Genomic DNA, 21,548 nt, shown 5'->3' on the forward strand with positions numbered 1-21,548 from the left:
ATGATTAGTCATTATTGTTGTTTTTGATTCAGCTACTCAAAACAAAAAGCTCCAAGTACCACGGGCTATGGTGAGCCCGTTGTGGACTTACCTGGCACAGGAGCGGGGCTGTATATTCTGTGAAAGATTACTGTCAAATCTTTCACAATATCTAAAACATAGCGAAAGATACAACAGTAATCACACGCACCGACGACCGTAGGAGGCTTTGTATATATGAGGCTGTGTTCATTCGGTAGCTGACACCAGTAATCAACATTTAGATGAATTCGACTTCGAGCATACAAATGTTCGATGGTCCCTCACTGATCCGGAGGGAAGATGTGAGACCTAGCGGACAGCTAGAAGCCGCAGTCAGGCAACAATCATCTCACCCTACCCTTCGCCATTCCCTACGATTAAGGGGCTTAATTTAGGTAAGTGAGTAGGTGAATTGTAGAGTGGGGTGTACCCACACTTATAAATGTCAAGCTTTCTTCTTGTAAGCTTTATGGGCTCACCATAGCCCGTGCTACATGGACATTTGATGTTCCTCAGGGCAGCATACTTGGCCCTCTCCTCTTTCTCATCTACATTAATGACCTTCCAAATGCCTCCCAACACCTCAAACCAATTCTATTTGCTGATGACACAACCTTCATTTACTCCAGGCCAGACCTCCTTGCTCTAAATGTCACAGTGAATACGGAGCTAAATAAAGTCCATCTCTGGATATCTGCCAACAAACTCACCCTCAATATTGACAAAACTTTCTATATTTTGTTTGGCAATAAATCCTCAAATCAAATAAATCTCAGGATAAACAATACCAAAATTTGTAACAAAGTAGATGGCAAATTTCTTGGCGTTCTCATTGACAACAAGCTGAATTTCCAGGGACACATTCTTAATATATCAAAAAAAGTTTCAAACATTGTTGGCATTCTTTCTAAGATCAGATATTATGTACCCCGCCCTGCCCTGGTGACACTCTATTACTCTCTCATCTATCCGTATCTCAACTATGGTATTTGTGCTCGGGGTTTTACTACCCAAAATCATTTACGTTCTGTTTCATGAAACATAAGGAAGAGGAAAAAGCATCCAGCACAATTTATGAAGACGGCAGTAGGAGCATAAGGCTTCAACATGACAGAGGACTGTCCCATGGAGCATCACACTCCAACAGCCGCCCACGAAGGCCCTCTCACGACGGCAACGGGCTGTAAAGGGACAGGGACAGAAAGGACGAGAGCCACGATTCTAGCGCGAATCGTCTCTACTTGTCTCATGTTTTTTCACTTAAGAAGAAAGTTGAAGAATTAACTCTCCGAAATTCATTTTACAATTTAATTAAAGCGCTAAGAAATGAGTTTCGTTGACGCTTGTCAACATTATCAAAAGCAAAAGCAGGTTACAAGTTACATGTGATTGATTGATTGATGAAGATTAAGCCATCCAAGAGGTGGAACAGGCATGAGTAAGTTATAAACGTTATTGTTTTAGATTCAGCTACTCCCAACAAAACGCTCCAAGCAGCCATGTTATGGTGAGCCCGTTGTACTCATCTGGCACAGGAGACGTGCAAGTTACAAGTGTTATTGTTGCTGTTTTAGATTCAGCTACTTACCTGCCCAATAAATACGAATTTTGCAAATTAACTGAGAATTCGACGTTCATAAGTGACAATTAGACAATCCTGCCGGGGACGCCATACCTGCGAGCGTCGTCACAGGAAATACAACTACACAGACCGTTCATTTTTTTTATATACAAGATATTTTACATTTTTGTAAAGCCACTAGCACGCATAGCGTTTCGGGCAAGTCCTTAATCCTAACTTTTTTCCCCGGAATACAACCTGCCAAATCCTTTAACAATCAGGTACCCATTCACTGCTGGTTAAAGAGGCTACAGATAAGGATTGGCGCCCAGTCAATCCTCCCCAGCCAGAATACGAAACAGGCCAAAGCGTTCGCGAAGCGCCCGCCGAGTGCTTTACCACTACGCCACGGAGACGGTTATGAAAACAAGATTGTCGTGAGAGGCTAATTGTTGATGGGCTTACAGACAGGATTCACTTGTGTATGTCTCCATACCGGGGTCCTCAGGCGAGATTTCTTGTTTCTCCCAATCAGCACGATGAAGATTATTGTGTTGACGGACATGAGACAAGCATAGAAGAAGGCTTCGTGAGAGGCCCGGTGCTTGAAGGCCCCCGTGGCAGAGCTCAGGCTTGTTAGTCCTGCAAAGAGCCACAAGCCGAGAGCAATTGTGAAGAGATTGGCTGCCTGCAGTGAAGACTTCATGGCCATCGGGGCCTGCGAGTAAGCAAAGTCCATGCCAGAGACTGTGAAGAGGACATCGCCGATGGTGATGAGGACGTACTGGGGAAGGAGCCACACCATGTGGACGTTTGCAGGGGCCGTCATGGGGAAGAGGAAGACGTCGGTGGTGGTGATGACGATGTCGTACACACCGTCCTGGTACACTGCAGCCTCCCCAACTTCCACCTCTTCCACCATCACCTTGTACTCCTGGGGACTGATGCGCTGGAACTCCGTCTTTCCCTCCAGGAGCTGGAAGTTGTGGAGGATGGTGTCGTACGTGAGCGTCACGTTGAGCTCGTTGTGCGCAGGCGCCAACACCCGCACCTGTCAGGGCGAACCAACACAACTGATCAACACCAGGAAATCAGGCCCTAAATTTTACAGAATATGTATTTCTAAGGTACCATCAAATAATATTAACAATAACAATGATAATATCAGTAATGATAAATCATTTGAGCAGTGGGGATAGAAGCAACATCTTGGTGAATGACAGACTTGCGCTAGGCCCCCCATAACATTCTACAAAAGATATTCATCCAGACACTACTGTGTCCTCTAAGGATTTTGTTGCTAAGGAAATTGTCTTAAGATGAAGTGGCATCTTTAGACGATGCAGCATCTTAAGAAAAACCAGCATCTGAAGATGCTGGATCAATCCCTGCTCGGCTTCAGTGATTTTATCATTGCTAAATCACGCTGTTGTGATTGCCTTGTGACTATCAATAATAATAGTAACAAAACTAATAAAAAACTACTTAATAGACCTTTAATAAATGGATCTTATTTATTTGTCAAAAGTATTCAAAAACTTGTTTAATACATTTATGAGTATGTGGAAAGTTGTAAAAATCTCAGTCTATGATAAAGTTTCAATATTTGTAAAAGTAAGAATAATTGCTAGGATATTATTGTATTCTGCCTGAACTGTGTTGTGAAGCATTATACTCGCCCGTTGTTGTGTTTTATTAATGTATTTTACAGTTGACTTGGCGTCATGGTGACACTTTATGAGACACTTTCCAGTTGCTAGTTACTTGAAATGATTAGTGCTGAATCTTTAGTAAAGTCTGCTGTCATTGTTAGCAATTAGCCTTTTTACACCCAAGAAACCCAAGGAGCGGAAATGATTGGGTACGGAGACTCACTTTGGTGTCGGCATCTTCGTCCTTGATGTACTCGAGTGTGGGAGGGAGAGCCAGCACGTCAGTGGAGGTGACAAGGAGTGTTGTCTCATGGGCACCCAGCACCCTCACTCTCACCTGCCTCATGTCTGGGGCGAGGCAGGAGGCTGTCACCTTGGCCTCCACCTCATCACCATGTGTGACAGTCAAGCTAGGCAGAACCACCTGGCCTCCGCTCTCCACACTCAGCTGACCGGTCTTGACGAAGGGCACCTCCATCACCATCTGGCAAGGCAGTGCGTTGTAAACGTGGATTCTCGCCTGCTCTGGAGGAATGAAAGTCTGTTCCACGCTCATGTTCACCAGTGCGTAGACCAGGAAGGCGATGATGGTGAAGCACATCCCCGCGATCATCCGGGATGTGGTCGTGGTGAGAACGCCAACGCGGGCCAACAAGGGGTAGACCACAAAATCAAAGACCGGAATGAGAGCTAAAACGAGCAGTGGGTTGGCAGTGGGAGACATCTCTGGCGGGATCCTATAGCTGCCCACCATACCGTCGAGACGTTTGGCCTGGAATATCATACCAGTGGAGGTCTGATAGAAGAGAGCCCAGAAGAGCGGGAAGGTGCAGAACAGCAGAAGGACACGCAAGGTCACCTTCACGTCCAGCAGCAACTGAGCATCAAATTTGTCCTGAGCACGGTCAAGCCAGTGCTGCACAGGCTTTCGGTCCTTATCCCAGGTCTTGCGAACCGCGTATGCAACGCAGTGAACAGTTCTTATCATCATTGTGTCTGGGGGCCCCTCCTTGTACTGCGACCTACCTATAATATTACAAATACATAACAGATAATAGAGATGATGTGAGAGAATTAAAACACACAGACATCACATTAACGTTATATATCAATGAGAAAATCCACGAGGACAATAAGGTGGACGCGAACGTACGACCTTGGCGTTGCCAAGGCGCATACTCTACTACTAGACCAGCGTTGACTTGTTAAAGTTATACAACCGGATTTCTACTGCAATCGCAGGAAGTCTGGAGGCCCCTACTGAAGCCAGTCCAAATTTTACGTATAACCCACAATCACTCGGGTGGAAGGGCAGAGTGGTCCCACACCTTATTCCCCCAACTTCAGATACACATAGTGTGTTTCTGTGGCTTTTATGTAAAACCGGGACTGGCTTCAGTAGGGGCCTCCAGACTTCCTGTGATTTCAGTAGAAATCCGGTTGTATGCCTTTTGCAAGTCAGTGGTGGTCTAGTGGTAGTGTATGCGGCTTGGCAAATGCCAAGGTTGTACGTTCTTGTCCTCTTCATTGCCCTAGCGGAATTTCCCATTTTCTGAGAGAATTAATGCCACAGCTGACTTAATGGTGTACACTGTGTGAACTACAGTAGGGAAATCAGCTTGTGAATGCAAGAGTATACGCATTACGGTTGTATACAATACGCATGCAGAACCACATATGGATGGATCTAAAATCATTATGTATGGACTTGAGTCTATCATGTTGGGTCTCTGATGAGCCTACATTAATATCAGGCCATTGCTATCACGAGGGTCGTTGTGCATTAAAACTGTAACTTGCTTAGCTAAATGAATTGTGGGGTTTAGTCCCTGAACCCATTATGTGCCTCTGTAACCCTTTCCACTATACCGTCCACAGGACGGGTATGTGGTGCATAATTAATGAACTAATCTAACTAACTGTCCAGTTATGATTAATTAGATCGAGTTAAACATTCTTGTCCTAGAAGCAATCAATAGCCAAGGAGTTGGCCATTGTATTTGGTGTGCAGTATGACTTTTCTGTCTACGCACAGTGAGAGCGAAGGTAAGGAGACCCATCTTGAATTTCCCAACGACCGCCATGTCCATAGCCTACAAGCTAGGGGGAGGGGACATGGATAAGGATAAGTCTACAGGCTAGGGACAAGCCTACGAAAAGGCAAGTGGGGCAATCATGTAGGCGCAAGTCTACGTGATTGTGGGAGGCATCAGTGCCTCTTCCTCAATGGTCAAATTCATAGATCTGACTGCTGGTTCTCCATGAATGCTTGAGAGGTCCCAAAAAAGCCCGCTAATGCATCCCTTCTGCCCCTAAAGTTTGTCTAAGCCAGACGTGTGAGGTCTTACTAGATGAGCCAACTAATGGTGCACTACCTGAGCTGTCAAGTGGAGACACCGGGGAGAATATTGCACAATTATATATCAAGAGACAGTCTACAAGTCTCGTTGATGAAATAAAGGTTAACATATGTACGCTAATTATCTTCAAGAATATATATACCCGTCATAAGTTATTAAGTAGAATGTTTCTAAACTCTGTTTTTCCTAATGAACAAACATGGGTGAGTACTGCTGTATGAGACAAAACATAAATTGATTAATTGATGAAGATTAAGCCACCCAAGAGGTGGTACGGGCATGAATAGCCCGTAACAAAACATAGGAAAAGGAAGGGAATTAAAGCCATTAGCGGGACACACCTTTGGACTAATTACTTGCTTGCTCGCCTCCTACTCTTTACCGGCTTCTCTGACTGCCTCTAATATGCTACGGTGTCATCTGGGACTAATATGCTACGGTGTCATTTGGGACTAATATGCTATGGTGTCATCTGGGACTAATGTGCTACGGTGTCATCTGGGACTAATATGCTACGGTGTCATTTGGGACTAATATGGTATGATGTCATCTGGGACTAATATGCTACGGTGTCATTTGGGACTAATATGGTATGATGTCATCTGGGACTAATATGCTACGGTGTCATTTGGGACTAATATGGTATGATGTCATCTGGGACTAATATGCTACGGTGTCATTTGGGACTAATATGGTATGATGTCATCTGGGACTAATATGCTACGGTGTCATTTGGGACTAATATGGTATGATGTCATCTGGGACTAATATGCTATGGTGTCATCTGGGACTAATATGCTACGGTGTCATCTGGGACTAATATGCTACAGTGTCATTTGGGACTAATATGGTGTGATGTCATCTGGGACTAATATGCTACAGTGTCATTTGGGACTAATATGGTGTGATGTCATCTGGGACTAATTTGCAACATTATACACATATGTTTGTGGCTTTACAAAAAGTTTTATAAAGTCACCAAATTCATATTAAAATAGTCCATGGTGCCGTCTTGAAAATGCATAAACCAATAATAAAAATTGTTTAAATATTATTATCCTAGAGGACTGACCAGCAGCGAAGATGACGGTGGAGACAACCATGAGGCCGGCCATTATAATGTAGGAGAGGAAGTAGCAGTCATCACCGAAGCACTGGACAGAGTCTCGTATTTGAGCTGTTATGAATAGCCCGGCGAAGGTGCCAGCGTTAACCATCCAGTAGAAGGCGTAAAAGAACCTGCAGCAGAAATGACAAGTTGAGAGAATGCTAAGATGACAACTTACCAGTTTTCTGGTTTATGTGCAAAAAACGAATTAATAACTCCATCTAACACGTCATCGAGAAAGTATTATTGAAGGAAACTAAAATGCACATGTCTTATACAAAGATTTTGCTAAATATGACTATGGAATAGGAGCCATGATCCTTCTTCCATAGTTTTCCATCATCAAGCATTAAGTCCTTGTTAACGCTTTTCTCAGCGAGTCTGTTCGGGAACTTGGTTGCAACTTTTTTAATTGCACTTCCTACCGTGTATAGCAAGGACAAATATTAGCCACACTACAAACCCATCTAACTCCTTTACAAAACCCACCAACCTGTGAACTCCCTCTTCCCAGCCTTCCCTCACCCATCAATATCCCCAATTCACCTCTGATGAACCTCTCCCACTTTAACATACCTCTTCTGTTGCTCCCGTTGTTCTGGGACTTTGAACTGGTCGGCCCCGAGGGAGGAGTACACAGCTTTCATGAGCCCTGCGCAGATGCCCAGCGCCAGCATGCCCAAGACTCCTGTGAACTTGGAGGCGTTGAAGGAGGCCATGATGGGGGTGACCGAAGAGAGGGTAAAGATGGCGGCGCCCACTGTGTACCCGCAGCACATCAGGAACACTGTGCGAGCCTGTATGAGGAGGGTGACAGAGGCTAAGAGGCGTTGAAGAGGCACGGGGAGCATGAAAGTGTGAGGTTGCTCGAGCGAGAGTGAAGTTCAGCTTGGAAGATATATACAGATAACAGGACCTTCATTAAGGCGGACCTTCTGTGTTGAGGAGCTGTGCTGTCACGACGTGGGAGATCAGGTGCTCGCCATGACCTTGGTTCTTTCGGTTTATATCCACCTCCAGCCAGCCTAAATCGACCCAACGCCGCCCCTGCTGCAGTTGCAGAATCCTGCAGCGATAGGATGCCGCTAGTGGTAAAGATTACAAAGATACATGAAGTCATAGCCGTCACATGTGCTAACCGCAGGTGCAGCTGGACTGTGTCAAAGTGATCGCAGATCATCGGCTTCACCAAGAGCAATCCATCATTTCATTGCTCAGTAACTGTGAGAAATAAGAATCGGGAAGCGATTCTATGTGTTTGAGTGAAGATCGTGTGTAAATCTTCGATATTGTAAGCGTGGACTTTGATTATTTCCCCTGTCCTCACCAATGTGTTCCTGGCGTCCCTCGTGGCGCCCCCATATATTTACTTATTTATATATATATATATATATATATATATATATATATATATATATATATATATATATATATATATATATATATATATATATATATATATATATATATATATATATATATATATATATACAAGAAGGTACATTGGGATTGTGAGGATACATAGCATAGTAATTACATTCTTGTAAAGCCACTATTACGCGCAGCATTTCGGAAATAGCACTTGGAAAGGGTCAGGATAAGGATTTGGGATAGGACGGGGGGAGGGAATTGTGCCCAAACACTTAGACGGTCGGGGATTGACGCCGACCTGCATGAAGCGAGACCGTCGCTCTACCGTCCAGCCCAAGTGGTTGGCCTGGAAGTTGAGAAAAGAAACAAAAAAAAGCATGGAAGAAATATAGAGAACACAGAACAGAAGGAAATCACAATGCATATAAAGAGTCCAGAAATGAGTACACAGAACTAGTGAGAGTACCTGTAAGCCCTTTGTAAGCTACCTCATTTTTTCTTTTATTGTTCATTTTGTGTTTGTTTTGTATAGTCTTGTTTATATATTTTCCCCCTTTTATAACATAATTCTATTTTGTAATTTGCCATTCTTGCCTTGTTTTCCTGCAACCAGCCTTTTTATGCAGATAAGTATAGACCCAGAACTAAACCTCTTATCCACTATCTATGACAATCATCACTTTAATGATCTAAGTAACAGATATTTTACAGCACATGATGTAAACAATGTGTTAACACATAATTAGAATATCTCTGTAATCAACTTGAACGTTAGATCCCTAGGTAAACACTTCGATGATGTTAGTGCCTTGATTGAAACTATTGACAACAAATTCTCTTTTATTATACTTACTGAAACGTGGTTGAAAGAGGATGCTACTCAACTCTTTAACATGCTTAACTACTCGGCAATTCACAACTGTCGTCAAATTCAGAGAGGTGGTGGTACTGCTCTTTACTACCACCAAGAACTAACATGCTTAAAAGTAATTAGAACTAGAGACTGCTGTGGGGAGTATATCTTCGCCAGCTTCAGAGTCAAGGGTGCCGAGTCTGTCCTGTCTGTGGGTGCAGTCTATAGAATTCCTAACACTGATGTGTCCGAATTCAACTCAAACCTTAGAAATCTAATACTCGATAACAGACTGAACAAAAACCATCTAATTATCGCAGGGGACTTTAATATTGACCTCTGCGAGCCTGAACACCCTACTGCTGTTAGCTTCCTCAACTGTATGAATTCCTGCTTCCTCATACCCTTAATCACTAGACCTACTAGAATCACTGATAGTACTGCCACGACTCTAGATCACATCTGGACCAACATAACCTCTCCGCTTACTTCAGGTATAATCACCGATAGCACTACAGACCATTACCCCACATTTCTCTTAACTAACATTAGCAAACCACCTCTAGAGTCAAGGGAGTTAAGTTTTTTGGCTGCACAATGAAACTGCTATAGACAATTTTGTAACTGCTGCTGATAATGTCAACTGGGAGTCCGAGTTACATAGGGGACATCAACCTAGCAGTGGAATCTTTTCTTCAAAAAACTCTCTGCCTTTATAACACCCACTGTCCTATGCTTACAAAACAAGTCACAACCAAAAGGCTTAACAATCCCTGGCTTACAAAGGGAATACTTAAATCCATTAATAAAAAACATGACCTTGAGAAGAAGTATAGGTTAGGAATTATCTCCAAAGAATTCTCAAAGAATTACTCGTTATTGCTATCTAAGATAATTAGACGAGCCAAAACTAAATACTACGAAGATAAATTTACCCAAATAAAGAGCAACATTAAAAAAACTTGGAGCACAATTTCACAAATATTGGGATCAAAGAAGATTTTAAATAACAAACCAACACTCCTGTCCAATAACGATGGTCAGCTTTCAGCCTCTGATTCTGCTATTGAGTTCAATAGGTTCTTCCCTTCCATTGGGTCATCCCTTGCAAATGATATTCCATCTTCCAGTACTGATGTTAAGGACTATCTTACAGGTAACTATCCACAGTCTCTGTACCTAAAGCCTATTAATTCCACTGACGTCAATGAGATAATCCTTTCCCTTAAAACCAAGTCTAGTGCCCTTGAGGAGACACCAACTTTAATTTACAAAAAAGCCTCCAGATCTTTAGTCCCTGCTATTGCATTGCTCTTTAACAAGTCACTTGAACTCCAAACCTTCCCAGATATTGTAAAAAAGCGAGAGTAACCCCTGTACACAAATGTGGTGATCTCACAGATGTTAACAACTACAGACCTATATCAATCCTGCCTAACTTGTCAAAATTTTTTGAAAAACTAATCTACAAGCAGCTTTACTCTTATCTAGACAAACACAATATACTTAGCTCTTGCCAATATGGATTCAGACCCAAAAAATGCACTAACGATGCACTTATTAGTATGATTAACTTGATTCATGCAGCTCTTGATAAAAATGAGTTCCCTGTTGGGTTATTTGTGGACCTGCATAAGGCTTTTGACACTGTCAACCACCAAAACCTTCTTCTTAAATTACATCATTATGGAGTCAGAGGACACTCCCTGCAATACCTCAAATCTTACCTTACTGACAGGTTCCAGTATGTTTCTGTGAATAATTCAATTTCTCCCACCCTACCCATCAACATTGGTGTTCCTCAGGGCAGCATACTTGGCCCTCTCCTCTTTCTCATCTACATTGATGACCTTCCAAATGCCTCCCAACACCTCAAACCAATTCTATTTGCTGACAACACAACCTTCATTTACTCCAGTCCTGACCCCCTTGCTCTAAATGCCACAGTAAATACTGAGCTAAATAAAGTCTATCTTTGGCTAACTGCCAACAAACTCACCCTTAACATTGACAAAACTTTCTATATTCTGTTTGGCAATAAATCTCTAATCAAATAAATCTCAAAATAAACAATACCCAAATTTGTAACAAATTAAATGGCAAATTCCTTGGCGTTCTCATTGACCACAAGCCGAATTTCCAGGGACACATTCTAAATATATAACAAAAAAAAATTCAAAAACTGTTGGCATTCTATCTAAGATCAGATATTATGTACCCGCCCTGCCCTGGTGACTCTCTATTACTCCCTCATCTATCCATATCTCAACTATGGTATTTGTGCTTGGGGTTCTACTACCCAAAATCATTTACGTCCTCTAATTACTCAACACAAAGCTGCTATTAGGACAATATCCAACTCTGGCCCGACATCACTCAGTACCCCTACTCAAATCTCTGAATATGTTAGATATTAAGTCACTGCACATTCTCTCATGTGTATTATACATATATAAAACGCTGAACTGTAATGCCAATCCTGACCTCAAAAGCTTCATTGAAGGTTGTAACAGAACCCATGAGCACCACACCAGAAATAAATACAGTTTTGATATTCCAAGAGTACGACTGAATCAAACTAGAAATGCTCTACAAATCAAGGGACCCAGAATGTGGAATGACCTTCCCAACCATGTTAAAGACTGTACCTCTCTCAACCAGTTTAAGCTAACTCCCGAAAATCCGAAGAAAAATGGAATATTTACGAAAAATTACGAAAAATACTACAACGTTCTGGCAACACTGTGGTGCAAACCGTTTAATTTTATCTTGAAAAATAATGTAATTAGAGTCAAATTTCCCGCTGCAACTTTCGTGAATCTGGTCCTCTGCGCCGCGGGGTATTGTATCTTACGTTGTAGAAGTCTTATTTTTCGTAATAGCGTTGAAAATAACATGTTATGCATAAAATGAATATAAACTCACTCATTGGCAACAGTCTCGTGTGAGAGAGAGGGTGGTAGGTGGCTCAGCCCCTCAGTCACTGTGTGTGTCTCAAAGGGAGTGGATGTATCGCTGACGCGCTCTCACAATATCTCCCAGAACTCATGCTATTTTTGCTATTTGTACTGCAATATGACTTACCAAACGAACAAGAGAAAAGCATTGAAAGCTAGATGCATGCGAGCTCTCCATAGAAGGTACGAGCTGGCCGCAATGCGTAAATCACGCATTGTCACGAGTGACCGCAAGTATGAGTATCTTGTCGCGGCGCGTTACGCAACTCCAACTTTTACAACTAGATCTGCCTTCACTGCCTTTATTTATTATTCAATTTACATGAAACTTGCACATTATATGTAGAGTTTACGCCTCTAAAAACGCATGATTTTTTTCTTATCTACGTAGATTTATTGATTTTATAAATAATGATACACTTCATTTTGTTGCATACGTTTTTTGAAACTTTTAAAAATCTGTATTATTGCACTAAATACATCTGGGATAAAGATCAATCATGCAAATCTTTATTATATAGTAAGGTCATAGCTGAGTGTCGTAGAAATGATTTTGGTTCACAATTGTGGGCTGTGAAAGCAATTGAACATTGTTGAAAAATTGTATATATTTTTTTTTTCCTCCTTCTCTATTTAGGCTGAGATGCTGAAACTTGGCCTAGGTGCAGCACCTTTCACATGTATCAGGATAATAAATTATGAATACCCTACAACAACTCTCATAGTTCCGGTCTGATGCCCCCTTAAGATAAAAACGAATCTATACCTAATAAATTCTCTGTAACCTACCTTACCCCTCTATTGTCAACCCGTCTGTTTTTTTTAAACGACGCTGTTTGTCGACCTAATTGTATTTGTGCTGCTTTTTCAGCCATGTTCCCCCCTTTTTATCTCTTATTTTATTTGTTCTCAACACATTTTATTCTTTATGCTCAATTAGTATTAAGCTTTAGTCATTTAAGTTTTTCATGCCCGAAACGCTTTGCGTAATAGTGGCTTTAGGCATTGTATGTACTAGCCCTATCTATAAATCCATCATTCTTTGTAAAATCTCTTGTATGTATGTACCTTACCTAAATAAACATTTATTTATTTATTTTATTATTTGAGAAGCAGAGAAACATTACAAGAATAACAGTGAATACAGTGCTAAGTCCCAGCCAAAACTGTTGTAGAGCAACATCAGGAGGAAGACGACTGCAAACAACCATGTTATCAGATTTGAAAAATGGGAGATAAGAGATATCATAAGGAGGTAAAGATAAGAATGATTAGGAACTTAATAAAAACTTCTAAGAAGTATTCAAGATGAAACCTGATTTTGCCACTACAGTTAAGAGTCCAAACCGTATGGGGACTTCCACAGGAAAAGTCTCACTGAAATTATAATGACACCAGATGAAGTAAGGACGCTGTTACAGGAATTGGACGTGACGAAACCTGTAAGACCAGACAAAATATTCCCATTGACACTAAAAGAGGCAGCTGAAGCAGTTGTGCAGTCCCCTTGCTATAATATTAATTCCTCTTCAAAAACAGAACATCCTGATTGCTGGAAGATGGCTAATGCGACTCTGCATTCTATACTATAACGGCAGAAACCGTTGTACTATAGAACAGCATCACTAACGAGTATCCCCAGCCACTTACTAGAAAGACTGCTCTGAAGCAGGTTAATCAAACATTTAGAACAGACATATTTTGTCTCAAAACACCAGCACGGATTTAGTAAAGCAAAATCCTGCTTGACAAACTTGTTGCAGTTCTGCAGTAAGAAGACAGAAATGAAATAAGAGAGAGAAGGATGGGTATACTGTATATTCTTTGATTATCAGAAAAAATTTGATAATGTCCTATACAAGAGATGCCTTCATATCAATGTTTGCAGACTATGCAAAGCGAATGAGAAGAGTCATTAGGGCACACACAAGGAGACACAGGTGAAAACTTATTAATCAATTTAGTCACAGAGACACTAGATAGAATTTTTTCAGTGTTTGGGTAGTTAGAAAATGGAATGCACTAGCCAGCAGTGTGGTGGAGGATGACTCCACTCACAGTTTCAAATGTAGATATGATAAGAGCCCAACAGGCTCAGCAATCTTTACACCAGTTGATTGACGGTTGAGAGACAGGACAAAGAGGCAAAGTTCCACCCACGCAAGCACAACAAGGGGAGTATACACACACACCCGACCCACCTTGCCCAGATAGACATCGGCCAGGGTGGCGCCGGCAATGGGGGCGATGTAGACGAGGCCTTCCATGATGGCCTTGACCGTCGTGGCCGAGGAGGAGGTGAAGCCCAACATCCGCTGCATGTAGAACACAGCACCGCCGAAGAGCCCGTAGTAGACGAGGCGCTCGAGCAGGCAGAACACCAGGATGACTGTGGCCCCTCGAGGGTAGGCCATCATGACTGCCCAGCCAGACCTACTTCCTCCGTACGCCATGACGCCTCTCTTACTTCACCTGTTTCAGTATATACACAATTAAAAACCATAATGAAGGATGCCTGGATTTTTTATTTTAAACATTATGAAAGAAGCCTATGCTAGACTTGCAGAATTCAAAATAACTTTTAAATACATGGATGAAAGGGGATACTTAAAAATTATTCACGAGATTCGTGAAACCGACTTCGCAGTACGCAGTAGTTGTATGGTGGCCATATCTAAAAAAAAAAGCACATACACAAAATATAAAAGGTACAAAGACAAGCCATCAAATGACTTCCAGACCTAAAGCACACAAGAGCTATGAGCTTGAGGTGTAAAACAGGCACGTGCCAGGAAAGAGAAGGTAAGGAGATATAATCACCACATAAAACCCCTGACAGGAATCGACAAATTTGCTAAAGTGGAATTATTAAAAACTGAGACTTCTGGAATAAGAGGCCACAGACTAAAGCTTAGAAAGCAATAGTGTTGAAAACTTATGCAAAAGTTCTGCTTTGCGAACAGTTGTAGAAGGTTACAATAATTTAAGGGATGTCAGTAGATGCCAAAACTATCAGCGGGTTCAGTCATATGACAAAGATGAAGGGGAAGACGGGACACCACGAGCGTTGCTCACATCCTGCAACTACACTTAGATAATTATAAACTCACACACACATAATGTAATTGCAGGTACCTCTTGATCTTGGTGGCATAATACACCTATTATCACCACCGTGGAAGATGGCTTGTTTAGTGCAGATGAAAAATCACAATAACGTGGCTGAAAAATATTGACCAAACAACACACTAGAAATTGAAGAGACGACGACGTTTCCGTCCATCTTGGACCATTATCAAGTCGAATGTGATAAGACATGGTTGTTGTTGTTGTTGTTATTGTTATAGATTCAGCTACTGGGAACAAAAAGTTCCTGTTACGAACCCGGATTCAGCGTCCGAGCCGGGAGCAGTGACAAACACGCCATCTGTGGGTCAGCTCCCGAAACCCCCGCCAAACGAACGACGACACCTAGTGAGGACAGCGTGTACTGGCCTCGAGGACCAGTTTCCAGTCTGGTTCAGCGCTCAACACCGCCGCTCCTGACCTCTGGTGAGGTGGTGCTCCGACGACAGCGCCATCTAGGGAGTGGATATGTCGGGCGTTTGTATCTGAGCCTGTAAGTGTGATGTTTTAGTGTCCCTGTTATTGATGACGTGTCTGCTTACAGAGCCGACCTGGGACCACTGTGATGGAAGTGGAGTCAGTCTACCCGAGGCAGCCAGTCTCCATACAGTGAAGTTTGCTGCAGCTGTTGTGACGTCGTCCCCCCGGAAGAACACTGTGGTGTGTTAAGCCTGCCAGTGGAGTGGCAGTGAACGGATTTACCCGGGACCGACGGTTGGAGACGATAATCCACTGGGGTATTGAGGACAGGAGGGTGATTGGTGATATCACACGAGACTCCTGTCTAGGGCATACCCCCTTTTATCGTTCGTGGAGTGGCCGTACCAGCCTTGGTGGCTCAGTACCTTCCAGCAGACCTGCTGGACGTGTGGTTGACGGCCTCCACGACGGTGCCCCCAGTGGACCTGTGTTGTGGCTGACCTGTGGCCAGGGTAGGCTCGGCGTTCCAGAAGACACGTCTTGAGGCCACGAAGAAAGCACCAAGGAATCGGCACCGAAAGTGGTGTGGCACCAGAGTCTTCAGCAGAAGACTACAGTGAATAATCCCCTTTGTAAAGTGTTAATACCCTTCCCCCTTGTGTACGTTTTACTTTTATATATTTAAATGGTGAAGGTTATATTATATTAAGTTCTTACCTTTCTTTCCCTACTCCCTTTAAGTTACTTGCGTCACGGATCGCATCCCTTGATAGCCTCTACTGGCTTGGGGCCGGATATATATCTTCCTCTAACTACATCAGAGTAAGAACCCCGTTGCGTCCCGAGAGGGCCGTAACAGTTCCAAATAGCACGGGCTATGGTGAGCCCGTTGTGGACTTACCTGGCCAACCCGTTCTCGCACTTTCTTACAGTCAATATTGACGTATTAAATATGTGCATATGTGACATACTAAATATACTAGTTTACCTTGAAAAGCTTTATAGAAAACACCGACCTTACCTAACCTTCTTAGTATATTAGGAAAACCATCTTATTGCTTCGTAATTACAATTATTACTTAACCTGTACCTATAATAGGTTAAGTAATAATTGTAATTACGAAGCAATAAGATGCTTATCTTAACATACTAAGAAGGTTAGGTAAGGTCGGTGTTTTCTATGAAGCTTTTCAAGGTAAACTAGTATGTTTAGTATGTCACATATGCACGTATTTAATAAGTCAATATTGACTATACGAAAGTGCGAGAACGGGTTGCAACGACACAGGAACGGGGCTGTAACTTGTGAGACAAGGTTGTTGTTGTTTTAGATTTAGCTACTCAGAACGAAGTGTCCATGTAGCACGGGCTATGGTGAGCCCGTAATGAGACAAGGGAGGCAAGGGCATTAAGTAAGGCAAGAGAGAGGTGAGGAGATGGAAATCCTAGAGGAAGATAAGAGCAAGGCAAAATGTACGGAAGGTAAGATGTAATATAGGATGTAATAATAGGAGTAAGAATGGGAACGTACGAGAAACAAGAGAAAGAAAGAGAAAAAGGAAAGGTAGGCTTGTGTTAGGTCACGTTTGTTAGAAAGTTTAGAACATATGAGTATATTCTGTGAAAGGGAGAGTCAACAGCAACAAAGCCAGGACTCAGGTTCAGCTTGGGTAAGTGTATCAGAGCCGATTCGACAAGACGGCGTCTGTGTAGAGTATAGGCAGGAAAAATTATTTTAGAAGACCAATCAATAGGTCTTCTTTAGTAAAATTCTCTTTTTTTCAGTAATGAGAAGTCATTATGAATTATAATACTGTCAGCATTCCTTATTTTTGTTCGATCAATTTTTCTCACACATTTCATTACTTGGGCAAACGAGGGATGTACACAGAACATGAAGTAAACTTTAATGAATAATATGGTAACATTTATTGTAGGCAACATAACCCCTTCTAACGTTACCATTCTAACAACCTTCTAACGTTACCTTCTAACAACCATTCTTGGAACTGTCTACCCACACAACCTCAAGCTCGTATGCAAAAATATCAACATGATAACACACACCTCTGCACATTCAGAGATGACATTTTACTGTATTAGATACGAACAGTAATGGTGAGCTTACCAGAGTGAACAACTGTGGTGGGGAGGAGCTGCGGTACCCACCGTGTTCAGGTCCACACTGACCCCAGTAGCATCAGTAACAGCCAGCCTCCCCACCACAACTGTTGGGCGGGGAGAGAGGTTCAGCCTGTCACATGATTGGGAAGGTCATTCCACATTCTCGGTCCTTTGATTTGTAGAGCATTTCTAGTTTGATTAAGTCGTACTCTTGGAATATGAAATAGATATTTGTTTCTGGTGTGGTGCCCATGGGCTCTGTTACAACTTTCAATGAAGCTTTTAAGGTCATAATTGACATTATAGTTCGCAGTTTTAAATATATAGAGTACACATGAGAGGATGTGCAGTGACTTAATATCTAACATATTTAAAGATTTCAGTAGGGGTACCGAGTGATGTCTGGGGCCAGAGTTAGATATTGTTCTAATAGCAGCTTTGTGTTGAGTAATAAGAGGACGTAAATGATTTTGGGTAGTAGAACCCCAAGCACAAATACCATAGTTGAGATATGGATAGATGAGAGAGTAACAGAGCGTCACCAGGGCAGGGCGAGGTACATAATATCTGATCTTAGAAAGAACGCCAACAGTTTTAGAAACTTTTTTGCTATATTTAGAATGTGTCCCTGGAAATTCAGCTTGTTATCGATGAGGACACCAAGGAATTTACCATTAACTTTGTTACTAATTTGTATATTGTTTATTCTTAGATTAATTTCATTTGAGGATTTATTTCCAAACAAAATATAAAAAGTTTTGTCAATGTTGAGGGTGAGTTTGTTGGCAGTTAGCCAAAGATGGACTTTATTTAGTTCAGTATTCACTGTGACATTTAGAGCTAGAGGGTCAGGACTGGAGAAAATAAAAGTTGTGTCATCAGCAAATAAAATTGGTTTGAGGTGTTGTGAGGCATTTGAAAGGTCATTAATGTAGATGAGAAAGAGGAGAGGGCCAAGTATGCTGCTCTGTGGAACACCAATATATGGACTCTCGTACATATACATTGACGTAAAGGACACTTAGATAGACACACAGAAATCACAATTGCGTGATGCATCAAATGAACAAAAATGTAGGACCATGTCGTAGCCGAGTTGATTAAGGCAGCGTCTGGGATGCTCTTGGACGCAGGTTCGAATCCTCTTCACGGCCCTTGTGGATTTGTACAATTAGATAGAATTTGGTACTACTCACTTTATATAGTCTGGAAACAAATGAAGCTAAAACCAAATTTAAATAAGGCCTTCTTATGTAATTTAAATAAGAATAAGGCCTTCTTATGTAGCAGGATTATGTATTGGATTGAAGTCTATGGCTCGGCGGCTCCATCGATCTTAGCGCAGCTTTATCCTTTCCAAAATGGTGCCCTTCGCTCTGCACTTGGGGTTATTCCCTCCTTGCCAGTGCTCTCTCTCCATGCAGAGTCGGGAGTTTGGCCACTATGATTTGAACACCTTCTAGCCCTTTGTCGACGACTCCAACGGATAGTGCGTCTCCCAGCTGCACATCTGCTTACTCGCTTGCAGTCCGATGAACACTTGTGGGATGTGCCGGCGGGACGTTTCAGGCGCAGTCATCTGCCTTTCATAGTCTGGGCCTTTGACGCTTATTCGGAGTTTTCCCTTCCAGTCCCAGAACCCATCCCTGGTCTGGTCGTCTCTCCAGTGCCCCCCATGGGCGGAGGAGTTCATCAGTGTTTCGGTGGACTTTTTCATGCCTCCTTACCGGAAGAAGGATTTAGAGGGTCTGGACCCTTCGATATTTGCTGACCTGCGTGCCTTATACCAAGGATACCAGAAGGTTTACACAGATGGGTCCTATGTTAGTCAGTTGCCGTCAACCTCGGCGGCTGCTTTCTATGCTCCTGTCTCCTTGTGTCAGACATGGAAGCTTTCCCCTGATCATTCGTGCTTGGCTGGGGAACTTCGCAATTTTGCTCGTATTCAGACTCCTCCATCACGTTTCCAGGCCTTCATTGCGTCTTCTACGTGGACTGTCTTACAGCCCTGTGTCTGATATCATCTCGGCGTCCGCGGGTCCACCATCATACGGGGGCACAGATCCGTGGGGAATTGCTGTCTTACTCAGGTTCCCCGGGTTGGTCAATCTCTGCAATGGATTCTGTATTATGCCGGGATTCATGGCAATGAGGAGGTAGATGAAGTAGCGGGGTTGGTGTATGTTCACCATGAAGTTACACAGGTACTTCTGGACCAAACAGACTCTGTAGCATCTTCAAGCAGCCTGCCTCACGGCTTGGGTGGAGAAGATGTTGACTGTCCTTAGGTTTTCTCTGGGTAGCCTCCAATAGGGTGCCTCTTGAAGATATCCTTACAGTGTACCCAAAATTTGCCAGTGCCGGCTACTAAACATATGGCCCTGTATGACTAACCATCCTGCGAGATGGGGACTTGTATTACCACTGCTACCTTATTCAATCTTGTGTTGATGATATCCTCAAAATGCATCCTGAGTCTGCCAGTGCAGACTGCCCATCACATGCCTAACGGATGACTAACCATCCTGTGTGATGGGGATTTCTTAGCATCACGTAGTTAGCTTGTTTGACACACTGTACTCCACTTCATTTAGTCTAGAGTAGCTGCACTAATGCAGATGTACCTCATATATTAATAAAAAAAAAAGGTGCCTTTCCCCGTCCTCAGGCCCGTCAACACTCGCAACATACTTGACATGACCCTTACTCGCCTTCGGACTGGGTACACCTCTGGGTGCGCATCGCCATCGTCTTTAAAACACTTTCGCACTCTTGGTGCTCAAAAAAAAATAATACCCTAGATGCTTTCGGCGCTCCGCGCGCCTACGCGGTAAGACCGAAAAAGTGTACACTCTTTTTACTGTCCTGATAATAATTGAAGGCGCACGTATTTAAATTTGGTATCACTGTGTTCGCAATAAAATTGTCTATAAGAACATATCTATAAAATGCCGCCAAACCATAAGCACTATCAACACCAAATAAAAAACTATTCAGATCACTCGCCAAGAGCGCCAAACAGCAACAAAATGTTTCCACTCTCTTAATGGTTGCGAAGCCTACAGTTGTCCTACATCGCTAATTGTGGTATCATTGGAATCGCAATAAAATTCTCTACACTGACATATGCATATAAATATAGATTCAATGTCGTAGCCTACCCAAAACAGTGTGGGAAGTGGCCGAAGTGTTACCCGCGGCAGCATATCGGCGAAACTCGCTTTGAAAAGTGTATATTCAATTCAGTCCTGACATTATTTGTCGATGCATGTATTTCATTTTTGTACCAATGTGCTCGCAATAGAATGTTCTATAAGAACATAAGTATTAAAGGTCACATAAGTATGCGTTCGACCGGCAACATATATAAAAACTACGTTGATTACACTCGTCGTGTCAATAATACAATTGTTTTATCACGATGATTCACTGCCACGCCGTTTTCTTTTATAAGCTGTTCGGCTATTAGAGAAAACGTAAATTTCATGGCAAACATTTGTATACTATTCCCAAGTTGATCGGATAATAAATGGATTTTATACAAATATTTTTTCGATGGACTACAGGCGTAGTCTGTTATGCGGAAACGTAAGAAAATACGGTGACGACTCATGGATAATCTAAAGTGCGAAAGTGTTATTAAGTTGGTGGATTCCCCCTACTCTCAGTGATGTTCGAACCAGGAGGATACTGTGGAACATCTATTTCTCCATTGCCCACGGTTTCACAGTGCACGTCAGACTACAGTGCTGTCTGTAGGCTGCATATTCCTCGCCATTCTCATTCGCCGGTTCCATTCTCCTTGATGGAGCGGGTGCAGAAGATGAGGACGTCCGTTATGGCAACCTTCTCTATACCTTTCACTTTATTGGACACGTCTGTCGACAGTAGACTTTAGAGTTACCATCCCTCTCCGCACTTTTCTGTGCTGGTATCGTGCAGCTGGGGCGCATCCGAGTCCTCGATCGTCATCGCCCCTATATCAACAACAACAG

At 42.5% G+C, this 21,548-nt stretch overlaps 1 protein-coding gene across 2 annotated transcripts; it reads right to left on the reverse strand.

Annotated features, from left to right (window-relative positions):
- Positions 1-1,315: 1,315 nt before the first annotated feature.
- On the reverse strand, positions 1,316-21,452 carry LOC123752651 (peptide transporter family 1). 2 transcript variants are annotated; one of them, XM_069322682.1, is made up of 6 exons: positions 17,558-21,452; positions 14,085-14,355; positions 7,279-7,499; positions 6,667-6,833; positions 3,458-4,260; positions 1,316-2,633 (listed from the first exon to the last, which is right to left on the reverse strand). In XM_069322682.1, exons 2-6 carry the CDS (start codon positions 14,334-14,336, stop codon positions 2,028-2,030), a joined length of 2,049 nt encoding a protein of 682 aa, XP_069178783.1. In that variant the 5' UTR covers positions 14,337-14,355; positions 17,558-21,452; the 3' UTR covers positions 1,316-2,027. The 2 variants fall into 2 exon arrangements, with proteins under 2 accessions (XP_069178783.1, XP_069178785.1); XM_069322684.1 differs by lacking the exon at positions 17,558-21,452 and adding an exon at positions 7,635-7,768 and having other exon boundaries at positions 14,085-14,223.
- Between the last annotated feature and the right edge of the window lie 96 nt (positions 21,453-21,548).

This window comes from Procambarus clarkii, chromosome 11, assembly GCF_040958095.1.
Source record: "Procambarus clarkii isolate CNS0578487 chromosome 11, FALCON_Pclarkii_2.0, whole genome shotgun sequence".
Lineage (NCBI taxonomy): Eukaryota > Metazoa > Arthropoda > Malacostraca > Decapoda > Cambaridae > Procambarus > Procambarus clarkii.

Bases quoted from the DNA above. Each gene is read 5' to 3' on its own strand.
- LOC123752651 (XM_069322682.1), bottom strand. From the start codon at position 14,336: ATGGCGTACGGAGGAAGTAGGTCTGGCTGGGCAGTCATGATGGCCTAC. The intron at 7,500-14,084 runs GTGGGTCGGGTG...CTCCTCATACAG, and splicing joins CCGATGTCTATCTGGGCAAG to GCTCGCACAGTGTTCCTGAT. The intron at 2,634-3,457 runs GTGAGTCTCCGT...TCGCCCTGACAG, and splicing joins ACGAAGATGCCGACACCAAA to GTGCGGGTGTTGGCGCCTGC.